General features: G+C 30.7%; 1 protein-coding gene across 1 annotated transcript; it reads right to left on the bottom strand.

Moving 5' to 3' along the window:
* Positions 1-6,055: 6,055 nt before the first annotated feature.
* LOC113866063 (proline-rich protein 36-like) lies at positions 6,056-6,559 on the bottom strand. Its single transcript, XM_027500952.1, has one exon. It carries the CDS (start codon positions 6,557-6,559, stop codon positions 6,056-6,058), a length of 504 nt encoding a protein of 167 aa, XP_027356753.1.
* Positions 6,560-14,568: the final 8,009 nt, after the last annotated feature.

Below are 14,568 nucleotides of genomic sequence, written 5' to 3'. Positions count from 1 at the left end.
TAGTAAAAGAAAAATTTATTTTAGAATTAAAATCATTTTTCGTAAAAATTATAATGTTTAGGATACAAAATAATGCAGTTATACATGTACCCTACGAGAAAACAATACAGAAAGTGAAGGAAGATCACACAACTATACTGCAAATCATTAAGAAATATTTTATTCGTAAATGGAGTATTTGAATTTTAATTTTGATTATGATTAATATTGAAAGAAATTTAAGATAGCGTAAGCTATACATAAACTTCTTATAATTTATTAGACTATCGAAGGCAATGTAAATTACACATCGATATTATAAAAATTTATAAAATGAATAAATTATAGTAATTTAATTTATCAAAATTTGAAACATGACTTAAGAAAATAAAAAATAATAATTTTATTTGAATTGATTAAAGAAGATACTCATTTAATAAAAAATATTAAAAATTTTATTTGATATATTTATATTATATAAAACCTAAGGTAACGTTGGTACACATAGATTTTGACAATTTATAATGCATAAAAGGTAGAGTCGCTACACATTAGCATTATAAATTATTTCTTAATAAAATAATTTAGATTTAAATTAGTTGATTGATTTGTAAATTAGTATTTAGAAGAGAAATACATCTTGCATTATTATTAAAGTGATTAACTAATTAATTAATAACAATATGTGATAAGTTAATATTGCATAAAGTCTTGGTAATGTAGGTACACATACACTTTATCAATTTATAATACATGACGATAGAGAAGCTATACGTTAGTATTATAAATTGATACAATTATATTATTATTTATTAATTAATTATAAAAAAATAAGTAATTTAGTATTCACAATATAAAATAAAATAATCATAAATATAAAATTAAATCGCATTAATATGATACAAATATACAATAAATAAAATAAAAGATAACAATCCTAAAAAATAAGATATAAATAATGAAATATAAAAAAGGAAATAATTTAAAAAAAATCAACTCAGATATGATATTGTAAAGTAAACGGTATCAAGAGATTTTAAATAAATAAAATAAAATAAAATAATTTAAACAAAGTTAACATAAAAAAAATAAAATAAATAATAAAAACTCATTCATTAAATAAATTAATAATTATCATAATAACAAATAATAATGATGATGAATAAATAAATAAAACTAAAACAATAAATTATATGTTGAACTAAATAATGATAAAAAAAAATCGGACAAAAAAATAATAAAAAAATAAAAAAAGGATAAAATGGTCTCAAATTTTAAATTTTCAGATTTGAGAGGGAAGGACTTTAGGATTAGGGGTGTGTTTTTCTCTAAGAAAAACAAAAAAAAGGTTATGAAAGGGTGGAGGTGAGGTTAATGGAGGCCATGGTTTTGAGTGGTGAAGGTTATTGAGAGGAAAAGGAAGAGGAATGAGACAAGGTAGGGAAAGAGTTTTTTTGTGGTGAGTTTTGTGTTTGTGGATGATGATAGATGGAGGAATGGGTGGAGAGGTGGTGAGACATGAATATTTGAAATGGTGGTTTAAAATAATTTTTTTTTTCATTTGAGATTGATTTGATATAGGAAATGTTTATTCAAAATATAAATATGTATGAAGAAGAAAAATGTGTAAAATGTATGATGAAGCTTACTTGATGTTCTTGAAAATTTTTGCTTGCCTCTTGTTCTTCCTCCTTTCCATTAACCTTTCTTTCTCTCTATTTTCTCTTTTTCTCTCTCCGTTTTAGAATGCCTCCTCTCAAAAAAATTTTAGCCTCCTCTGATGTCTCCCCTTACTCCATGGTCCTTTTTTCCTTTTATTGTTAGGGTTTTCACCAAAAGGCCCAAAATTCTGAATTTTTCCTTTTTTATGTATAAAGTAACATTGGTTTAAGAATTTAATTATTTGTCATATTCTATTTTCCTTTTAAAAATTAATTCTGAAATTTTTCTATTTTATTAAGACAAATTTTTTTTTTAAACCTTTTGATTCCATTCTTCTTTTGTAATATTAAAATTCAGATTTTTTATTTTTTTATTTTTTCATTTTTATTTAAAAAAAAATTAAATCAAAATTTTAGTGTTCACAACATCTTCAAATTTTAGTATGTTCCTAAGTTTTATCCTACATTACATGTCCCATTTTGTAGGAGAATTTTTTTTTTTTTTCTTATAATTCTTCTATTTTCTGTTTAATTAGGTGGTATACTTGTAATTTCTTTATTTGATGTATTGTTGCATGTCCTTGGATAAGTGTTTGAATGTATGTTGAATGTGTTTTGTGTCACGTGAGTATTAAGATTTAATCTTTCCTTTTATTTTTTTAGTCTACTCTCTTTACTCTTGAAAAGAGTTGTTCTATAGATATACTATGAATATTATTTTTCCCATCTCAACAACCTTTCGACTTTTCCTATTTAAGTGTTGTAGGCCCACATTCCCTTTTATTTAATTTTCAGGCCTCGCTGAAGAATGTTAATTTAACTATACTTGTGTTAGTTGTTCCTTAAATCAATTCTAGAGAGAGAAAGGAAATTCCTTTATGAATTATGTGAGCTGTAAACGAATAATTCTCTCTTTTTCCACTCAAAAACACCTACCCACATTTCTTTTATGTTTAATGATCCATGCACTCCTATAAGTTAAGATTGTTAGACTCAAAATACATTATTTTCTCTTAACCTTTGACATTTCATGAGTCACTCTGAAATCTTATTAATTGTTATTGTCGTTGTTCGTATGCCTCTTAAACTTCCCCTCAAAATCTGCTTACCCTCCTATTTATATTCAACTTACATTGAGATTCCAAAAGACAGGAATGCATTTACACCTTCATACTTAAATTGTACAGTTGACCGTATTCTCCTTAAATGCACAAGTAGATGGCACTAATCACTAGTCACTCCTTAACTCATGTACGACCCAAGATCGTTAAGTATGCATTAAAAACTCCACTTAGTTCCTTTCCATTAAATGACACCACCTTTGGAATAATGGCCTTGCTAAACGCTCCCATTATGATGTTTGTATTTATTGTATTAACTATAGTCTTAGAATGGCGTAAGGGACTAATGGTTTGGGAGAGGAGCAAATGAGGCACACGATTTGTAGAGTAAAAGATAGAAAAAGACGCGTATTAGTGGAAGATTCATGTTGTTAGTGGAGGGTTAATGCTGCTGTTTTTCTTAATGACCCCCTTAATAACAAAACTAATACACGTTGGAAGAAAAGGTTGAACCATTAATTTCTCCTATACCAACTCTCACCACTAACGCCTATAAAAGGCAAGTCACTCCATTTCATTTAAACCTTTTTAAAACTATTTGTGTGAGAGAGAAAAATCAAGAGCTAGATAATTTTACTTGAAATGTACCCCATTGTTACCTTACATAAGAAGGAACTCTTCCCACTTATGTTACATGGCCAAACCGAGGTAAGAGGGGAGTCCAAAGAATTTGTAGCTGAGAGTGGATGATGCACGATCAGATAGTATGCATGGCATTCTTCTTGACTCTTTATTTCTCTGAATAATTTAATAAGTAAAAGAACTGAGTTTTGATTATTTGCATGATGCCCAACCGAGTATGTAATGTTACTGCATCTTATTATTGCCTTGCCTAAGTCCTTCCCTCATTTTCTTTTATGAAATTGCTATTACCAATTTCAGTGAAAGTTGGTGTATGTAGAGGATGATGAGGTATTAATCTTTATTCCTACCTTTTTTGTAATCCCCTCTCCCTAGATTTATGATTCTGTATGTGTGCATGCACGTGATCTCCTAATTTTCTATACTATGAGCCGTTTGAATGATTAGGAAAACAATAATTCTAAAATTGTTTATACTTCTCGTCATCTTGCATAGATACCACTTGCATATAATTAGCCTAAAATGTGTAGGTGTAGAAAGCTTGACATAAAACTTGGCATACACTTTTTTGTTTGAATTGCTCTATCTAATTTATTTTGGTTAAATCACCTGCATGTTGCCACTATTAAGAGATATTCCATTTTTGCAAAATCTAAGAATTAATGACACATCGTGAAAACTATTATTGAAACTAAATCTTTTTGCCCATTTTTAAAAGGTCGAGATTGCATTCTGCATTACATCCACCTATATGCTTATTGAAGATTTAGTTAATAATTTTTCTCTTTGATACTTCTCCTCTTTCTGTCAAATTCAAGGTGAAACCTCTTGCAAGTGTACTGAACTAAATTCTTATTTGTGATTTCTAAGCATCTTGCTAGTGAACCTTTAGGAATTATTTATTTTCTATGTTTTGCACTTGGTATGTTCTCTGCTGCACTCTCTTTACTTTGAGCATGGAATATAAAATTCTGGTGTGGATTGTATGCTAATAGATCTGAATGGATGTGTAAATTTAATGGCTTGAATTAGTTGCATTTGCAACCTTATGTCAAACATCATTTTCTGTATAATTATTTTTCCCCTATGTGTCATGTGTCAAAGACGACACGTACACATTTTCTTACTAATTTGAACCAACCTACAAATATATTGTAGACCAATGTCTTGATACTTTAGATTACAATATCTTATATATAAATAATTCCATTTCTAACCATTTTCTATTGATTCTGCATTTCTAAAATATAGCTTGTGATAATTAAACTTTCACTAATGGTTGTGTATATGTTATTTACCATATTTTGTACTATAAAACTTAAGTCTAATTTTGTATGAAAGCCCTACATAATAGTGAGATTTTCTGCTATTTTCCTTACATGCCGACTTACATGCCTTGACATAAGGATTATGCATCCTCAAAGGCAGAAACCATGTTGTAACCTTTCCACTTCAGTTTTCAAAGTACTTTCATAATTATAGTCTGTGCATTCTATTATTGAAATACTCGTTATGATTAGCTAACAATGGAAGTCCTTTACAACCTAAGTTTTCTCCACAATTTTGTATTCTGTATGATTTAATATCCTCTAACGATGAGTAGTTTGCTATTTTGACATAACTTTAATTATGCAATTTGAGTATTTTCTCCCTTAATGTATAACAATTTAAATAAAGATGACACTGCACCTTTACACCTCAATTAGAAGTAATGAAACTGCCACTAAATCATAAAATTTAGAAAGGACCAAGAGTACCCTAACATCTGCAGGCCGAACGACACTTTTTAGAACCGAACCTAACCCTATTTTACTTTAATTAGGTAGTTCAATAGTATCTAATAATAGAATTAATAAGATGAAATACCCTAGGTTTTTCAGATAAATTAAATAAAAGTGTAATAATGCTAAATTAAGAAAGACTTAGAATGAATTTCTGCTAGTGATTATCTGATATGTTTAAATACACAAAATTTTGACGGAACAACTTAGACAAAAAACAAATATGTTTCAACTATAATTGCGGTTGTAAAATAGTGTATATATTGTAAAATAGAAACATTGAATCAGGTTGAACATTCATCACGTATCACACATATGGAGAAGGAGGAGGGTCGAGACAATAGTATAACACAATTGTGGAATGACTGTATTTAGGTTTATGGAAGGACCTTGGGAGTGGTGAGGGAGAATGACCCAATAGTGCAGAGTAACTCACCACGGTTGGGTCACGTCACTAGTAAGACCTCACTAATTCCGACATGGACACCCATTACTAGGGTTGTAGCGAGCTTGTGACATTCTAACATCACAAATTCAAGTACAATGAATGTATATCTAATGACATGGTATTCAATCGTAATGTTTCTCGCACATATGGGAGTATAGTAGTTGGTGTACATGATTTAAATAATTAATAAAGGTAAAGAACCAATTAGTAAAAATAAAAGTAATACTAGACAAGATATAAATATTTGAAGATGTCTCCACATTACTTTCTGGACAAGTTCAACAACCAAGTATAGTCATCAACACAACATAACCAAAGAACTAAATAAAATCTACAATACTAATAACACCTGAGGCTCATCGTTAAAACAAGTTTGCAAAAAGAGTAAAAGAACTATTATGCCTATGTCCCTTCCCAAAACAGCCTCATCATACAAAAGAAAACACACACACACACACACACATATATATATATATAACACTATCAGTACAGAGGAGTGTATTTCTTTGAAGGATTAGAGTTTGGTGAGGTGGATAATGATGCATTTGGGTCAAAAGGCAGATTGGGCAGGTCTTCATCTACATCTTCCAGCCAATCGAGAGTAGGTGGGGGTATACGGGAGAGTGGAGAGGACAAGGGTGGTGAGGGGCTATGCTGTGAAGGTTCAGTTTCATCAATGGGTGACAGGCGACGAGGTGGAGTAGGAGGGCGAGGTCTAACAGATGATTCAATTACTTGAATATCAACATACTCAAGCTCAACAGAAGGAGGGGAAGAGGGCCGAGGTATATGAGAGTTGGGGGTACTGTTTTGAACAGGTGGATGGACGAGGACATCAATGTCTATAAGAGTAGGGGCAGTCCTAGGTACAATAAGAGGAAATGGTATACTATTAGCATACAAAGGTAAGAGAAAAACGATCTCAACGAGCAAGTTCGTAATGCAGCGGGTTTCCCAACCTGTCTCAATGACTGATCCAAGTGTCATCCTAGTGAATCATTGGTAGATAGTCTACTGGGTGGCATCATCGTAAATCCAAAGGTCGTCCGTTGTCGGAAGAACTGACATATTGATCATGTCAGAGCCTATCTGCATACAATACATACCAAAACACACTGAGCAAGCAAACACACATCCAAAAAGGAAAGAAGAAAAGAAAAAAAGAGAAAGAAAAGGGTGAGTCCATAATTCCAAGCAAGATATGTCATAGGTATACAAAAGGTAACACGCATCAAATATTTATATATTCATATTCATGAGAACTTTATTGATGCACTTAATTTAAATGTAAATAGAAACATCTATATTATGGATGAAATGATGCATGATGCAAATGGATTATGGAAAATTTCTCTTTGTTTAACTACTCTCTTTTTATCATGCAATGCATGAGATCCCATATCTTTCCATCTAATTTATAGTATTCTCAATCTTAAGGCGATCGGAGGACTCTATTCCCTACTATCACATCTAACACTTTTGAAACTTGTAACGTTTAACCAATTTCACACTTCAAGAGTGTTGTTCAGGAATGGGCTTACTACGATCTTGCTAACAGGTGTTTATGTCAAGTTTGGCAAGGGTTTGCTGGCGACGTGACCCAGTCACGGTGAGCTACTTTGCACCATTGGGTCATCCCCTCCTTTACCACTCCCAAAGTTCATCATTAATCCTAACATAGACATCCCATAGCTGTGCTGACAAGTTGTCTTCTCATTTATGAGTATGATGCATGGCTGATTTCTTGAGTCTTAAATAGATTTTGTAGGCATTTGCTGATTAACGGCACTAGTACACTGAAATGGGTCTCTTTATAAGGTTATTTAAAATTAAGTTATCACTTGTTACTCTCACGATATATTACGTCCCTAACTCCCATTGTGCTTGGGTCCTGGGGTCTCTATTTACTCGAAGAGTATTTATCATATATTACTTCACATGATCGAACTGTTTTGTAATACTTCCTATTTATTAGTTTATTAGTTAAGGTTTAGTTGTAGAGGAACTTTTGATTTAGGATGGATTATATTTTCTAAAACTTTTAAATTTGATTTACCACTACTCTTCTTACCATTGTGTTATGATTAACGTTGAATTGGATGATAAATAAAATATGAGAATTTATACTTGGGTTTTTGTCAAATTTTCATTTCCTTTCCTTCTCTCTTTACTAATTTAGTTATTCCTTTATTTCCTTCTTTTAGGTCTCATACTTAATTATCTAAGGATTTATTTTATTACTTCATTTTTACTCGTCAGCTCATGTCACGGTCTTAGTACCTCATTAATTTTGTGTTTTTCATCATTCCATCACTGCCTATATCCAGGGGATAATTTCTATTTAGGTCTTGCACTAGTCATTCACACTCTAGTTTGTTCCCCGATTTATCCCTTAATTCACAAAATTGCATCAACTCTTTTTATTATTCACAGCAAATGGGGTGTATATAATAATAACAATAATTAATTTCTTATTTTTTGATTATGAGCGCATTTACGTGCACCTTTCAATTAAAATTTTTAAGTGAATTTGACATACATTCCATTTCATTTGTTTGTCTCGCACATTATCTTAATTTACACTTTAGGTCCTTAGGGTCTATTGGCAGATTCTAATTTCCTTTTGGGTTCAGTCTTATTATTGAATGCAATTCTCTACATTAATCGCTCTACTAAACTCTTTGTAGTAGGCTCTCATTTTTGTATAAGGTTTAGGGGAAAAACTAATTTGTAGTTGCCAACTGGCCTCACCATCTCTTTTTTACAAGTTCTGAGTTTTGAACCTTAATTTATCACAAATAAATAATCCAGTCATCCAACATATTAATATCATTCATAAACAACAAAATATTAGTTCATCAATCATGTAGAGTAAATACAAATACAAGTTAAGTATACTACTCCTTTAGTTATCTTATTTATGAGATACGCTCATTTTACACCATAAGTGACATTCACGTCACCACTAACAAGGATTTAAAGAGAAATTTATGTGTATTGCTTTTATTATAGGGGACTCTTACTCATACTATCACAACCTATTTTGACATTTACATTCATTCTTCTCTCAGCAGCTTGGTCTCTCCCTATACTGTAAATGACACATCACACTATATCCTTTCTCATATCAAAGTTTCTAAAATTTTCTCTAGTGAGGTTTTTGAGTTTTGTGTGACGCCCATATATATATATATATATATTTTTATGTACTTATTTTTGTTTATACTTCATGCATTATGGCTCACCCTCCCCCTTTTTCTTCTGTGAATACAACTTCACTAGATTCCATACAACTAAACTCAACTGATCATACAACAAGATCCACACAGCAAGGCTTCACCAATCATACAATAAGGATTCGACCAACATGCAACAAAATTTTAAACAAAAAATCTACACATTTTGGACCCCTTTTTACCTTATAGTGAAAGTTTCATGAAAAGGATATGGACAAGAACTTGAATGTTATAATCCTAGGTGCTGCCCTTAACTTGCCCCTTCTAGTAATGTAAACTAAGTGCAAAACGGAGAAGAAGAGTGAAAGGAAAGTAAGGGAACAAGGTCTAAAATTTATGTGCTTTTGAGGTAGGAAACCAAGAGTTAGTTACATAGATTATTCCTTAGATATATGCAAAAAGTATTCAATTATTTCTTTTCTTTGGTTTGCTTGATTTCGATGGTATACATTTTATAGAGTTTTTAAAGTGCATTAACGCTTGATTTGACAAAACAAAGGGGGCCGTTCAGTTGCAATTTCAAAGCCACTCAAATGGCGTGGATGATAAGGATACTTCCTTTTCATGAGGTGTAAGAAAGAGGTGCAGCAATTGGTCTTTTCATGCAGAATTTAATATGTCGTGCAACAGCAAAGAATGGCACGTCATAAGGGCAGGTAAGTAAGGTCTATTAATTGCCAAATCTGGATGTTATAATGTTGAAATTAGTATTGAAAAATCTGTGCTACATGTATTCTTGTACATGGTTGAAGATTGTTTGAGATGAGATGTAAATGGAAGTGGATCACAAGTATAGGTTCAAATGGAATGCCACATTAGCTTTTAGCATGCAGAGATTGGGTAAGAGGAGAACCTTCTTTGCCATTCGTGCAGCAATGTGTACGTGAAAGGAATTAAGGGACAGCTTGACACATTGAAGATTAAATTCCAAAATAAGAATGAATGAGGAGATGAACATGGGGACTTGAAGACAATAATATCCACTGCAACTTTTGTAGAAGAGAGAAAAAAATCTAGTTGCATGTTAAACTAGGTGTGCACATATATAATCACTAAGGGAATTTAAGATAAAAAAGAGGAAAATTTTATTTTCTTTTTAACGTAATGTGAGTTCATCAAGTTCTTAAATATCAATATTTTTAACAAAATTTAGACATAAACGAATGTTAAAAAAATTAATTAAGACAAAATTCTAAATTCTAAATTTGACACATAGGAAATGAGATAATTTTTAGAGTGTTACAAAGCTCATTCCTAAAAGACGCCTTGTGACATGGGATAATGAATAAACTAATAATAATTTTGCGCTTGTTGTAGTAAGGAATGAGACCGCCTTGACTGGAGGAATGATGAAATCAAACGAAGGATGAAAAGAGTAAGACAAACGACATGCATTGCATTCAGCATTCCTTTAAAATTTGTGTGCATATTTAACTTACCGCATAATATCTATATTGATATTCCTTCATTCGGCAAATGTGAATTTTTTATTACTTTCACCATTGTAATATATTTGTTGTGAATGCTTTGTTGATTATTTTTTTTACCTTTGGACTCACCTTCTAGTTTATTTTATTTTATATTTTTGGTTTGGAATTGTTCCTTTCCTTTGTTCTATATGTATGCACCTATTTCATGTGTATTGACTGGGCTAAGATATGGGTTCTACCCAGCTAGAAGGACGTTTGGATGTATGAACTGAAGACACATCGACGCATCTACAAGGGGCTAATCACCATAAGCGTGGGGCCTGTGACTGAAAAGGGCTAGAAACTATTTTGGAACGATAAAACTTTGGCCGAGATCTTTATTCCCCTGCCGGAGTCAGAGTGGCACATTCCTTTTTCCTCATATGCTCCTTACTTGTAGCCTCTAAACCAAACCCCAACCCTTAACCAACAAATGAACCCAAGTAAGGCCCTTATGGATACTGATCCACACTCTATCCTTGAACCTGAATGGAAAGATATTGAAGTCGTTGAGTCCTTCATTTGACCAGTGGCCTATTTCCCAATAAGAGTATCTTCTCTGCCCTCTAATGAAGTGGGACCCTCCATACATCGCCCATCGCCCCTGGCACCTCAATCTATGTCTTGCTCACCACCTCCTATGATTGGCTGGTTGGATAGTGACAATGAGCTGCCACTTTCTCCTCAAAGTCAAGCCTAAAACGAGTCGCTATCCTCTGATGGAGTGGAATCCGATCCTAATGAAGACTCCATTCCATTGGAGAGAATTTTTTGTAACTTTTACTTTATGTCATGGATTTGGGACTGCTCCTAGGATGGGTCTTTTTTTTGTTTTAGATGTGATAGACGTTGTAATAAGAGATTATTTACTTGCATCGGTGGGATTATCTTTTGTTGCAAATTATTTGGTTTGATTTTTTATATTTGCACGTTTGGAGTATGATATACATGCATATATAAACATACATTAGCTTACATGCATGAATGCACCTTTTCGTATGACTCTTATTTTCCTTTTCATGTTTATATTAAGCTTGGTGTAGATGTTTTATATTATTGTAAATCAAGTTAAAGTCTTCAATTGAGACTTAGCATTGAGTTCATTTAGAAATCCTCTTGAGAATTGTGTTTATGATGATGAGAATATCTTAAGTGCAAATGTTGAATGACTTGTAAAGGCAACATCCACTATTTATAGGCAATTAAAATACTGATCTTTAATGTGTCACTAGAATTTACGTTCATCTTAAATTGATCAGATTTGGCATTGGAATGGTTGATGTAAATTTGAGTACAGCTGCATGTGTTGTTGGTTTAGGGATGAACCATTTTCTTTGCATATGATTATTATATGATTGTGACTGTTTAATTAAGAAAAACAAGGGATAAGGGGGAGATTTATTGATTTGAAAGAATATAATGATTTTGATATGCTTGTTGTTTGAGATTCTTTCATGATAAAAATATCTACATAGCTAACGTCATGTTATGCACGTTAACTCTTTCTTACTCACTGGATGTGTTGTGTCCTTTAACTCAACGAAATTTTCTCCCTTAATTGTATGCATGGTGGTAAGTTAATCCTGACACTTATCAAGGCCGAGTCGAGACTAAAGCCTTTCCAAATCTAAGAACATAACTCAGAATTTTCAATAATGAAAACCTAGTCTAAATTTATACTTTACTTTAAGAACCTAAACATACAAATCATTTTGAGAATTATTAAACATTAAAAAAGTGGCTTTTGGAAAAAAAATTTAAAATTTTTATCTTCTAAAATAATCCATTTAGTTCTAAAATGATGATACAATAGGTTTCCTCTTTATCCAAGATCAACTATAGTACATCTTCCACAACTATTTCATAAGGTTATCTAGAAAACTATTATTATTAGAGGCAAGCTTATAAGAAATACATTCAATTTTGTTAAAAAATAATTTTCTATTAAAAATATCATCAAAGGTGGACTTATTTTATTTAGAAATATGTCCTAAATTTATAAACATATTTAGACCAAGAACAAGAATTATTTCAAGAGTTTCTCACTTAATTTGGAAATCAAAGTAAAAACTTTAGGGGCAAGAAATTTAAAAGATTTTAATATTCTAAATAGCATTCTTATTTCTAATACGAAGCTACAAAGCAACTTGATTATACTTGAGAATAAGAATATGAATAATAAAGTCATTTTGAAAGACAAGCCTCCAAGAATCATTAACTATAACTTTATCTAACCTTTCTTTAAGAACACTTATTTGCCAAGTAAAAGTGTTTCTTTTAAAACCTAAATCTTGAAGACCATATTTATCCAAACAGTTCACAAATTGTCTTATAGAAGACCTCCTCTATACTTTTCTTTTTCATAAACCAAATAGTTAAAATTCACATTCACACACTATCTCAATTAACTTCAACACTCACTTTTGAAATAATCTTGAGGACTTGCATAAATAGCAAACAGAATCAATCCCCTATAACCATAGTTACTAACTTTCAGGTTGATAAAAAAATTTAGATTTTGAAATAACAAAATATTTAACTATATTAGTATTTCATAAATACCAAATTCCTCCTAAAAACTCAATGACATTCACTTTAGTAGACTCATCTAAATTAATTTTTCTAATAATTGATTTGAAATTTTTCTTACTAACTTCAAGTTTAAACAAAGCAATAAAATCAATATTATACATAATAATTAAGTCATTAACTAATTTAGAAAGAGTCTTATTACTTGTACCTCTACAATTTCAAAAGAAAATAAAATTCATTAGAACTTTAAATGAAAACTAGATGGATATTGAAGATGTTGATTGTCTATAGATATTATATTTTTATGTAAAGGTTCCTCAAAAGACTCAACTAATTTATTTTTCTTAAAATCTTTATCTAGTGATTTGTTAATTTCCATGGCTAAGCTAAAGTCTGAGGCCTTATATTTAAGCTCTTTTTCCTTGCTAACTTAAAGGTTTCATTTACTGTCTAAATTTATCCCAAATAAATCTTGAACAGAAACTCTTTCACTATAATTATTACTTAAGTTCTTTTGTAACCTAAACTACTCTATTGTAATGTTTATCTATAATATGAGCATTCCTATCAAGAGTCTTTGATTAGAATAGTTCACCTTTAATATTATCACTTTTCTTGTATATGAGTTTAGGTTTGGATTTTGCTACCTTTTTAGATTGATTGTCATTTTTAGATCCTACATAATTCTTAACAACAGATTTACAAAGACTACGAGAGTCCTAAATTTTAATTCTCTCATTACCCTCAATTTAAGAATTAATCTAAATTTTGGGATTAGAAATATCATGTGAAGGTTCAATTTCAAAGTCACCCATAATTTTAAATTTAGACTTAGAGGAAGTATCTTTTCCTTTACTAGTGTGATTTAAGAAAATTACAGATTTAGGATGACCTAATTTTTAGAAACCTCTTGACTAACATCTAGAAGTAAAATATTTGCTAATTAGAATTCAAAGAAGAGTCTTTATTTGTAGGTTGAACCTTTTCCCTAATAAGACCAACCTATGAAGCCAACTCCCTATTCATGTTTGTAATTGGTTAAGAAAAATTAGACACATCAACCTTGATATCTAAACTTTTCTTAACTAGATTAATACAATTTTCTTATTTATGCCCATAATTTCTAAAGAAAAGCATATAAGATGCAACTATTCGTACACAACTATAAATTTATGACCAAAAACTTTAAAGGAATGAATTAAATTTTTACTTAAATCTAATGTACACATATACTAACAAACTTACTTTTTGACAAAAAAAATAAAAATAAAAAAGATATGAAAATCTATTTTTAGCATTTAACCTAAGCAAGCCTCAACCTACCCACTTAACAATAATTGCATTACATTGGAGTTAGACAAAAAATTTAAAATGCCTAACAATTGACAAATATTTTGGAGAAAGATGCAATAGTTTTATTATCTATCATCATCGTGGAAACAAAAAATAACTACTTTTTCTTCAACTAAATAAAACTCACACATAAAAAGTTTGTAAGACATGTTTTTGTGTATCTAACGTTACTTTTTCTTTTCTTTTCTTTTATCTATATTTTTTTTAGATATGTAAATTGCTGAAAACTGTGAAGTGAAATAAGAGACAAAAACAATAGGAGAAAAAAAAAATTTACCTTTCAAACTAATGTTCATTTTTCAAAAAAGATTTTGCCCAATTTGAATAACTTTTCAAAGTAAGTTGAATTTTCAAATTCTCTTTTTATATTATCTTTAGCATTTTGTGTGGTTTTGCTTCAAGTGCG

This window comes from Abrus precatorius, unplaced genomic scaffold (genome assembly GCF_003935025.1).
Source record: "Abrus precatorius isolate BTA unplaced genomic scaffold, Abrus_2018 Scaffold4, whole genome shotgun sequence".
Classification (NCBI taxonomy): domain Eukaryota; kingdom Viridiplantae; phylum Streptophyta; class Magnoliopsida; order Fabales; family Fabaceae; genus Abrus; species Abrus precatorius.
The sequence above is the reverse complement of the archived record's forward strand: the minus strand, read 5'-3'. Positions and strand labels throughout refer to the sequence as shown.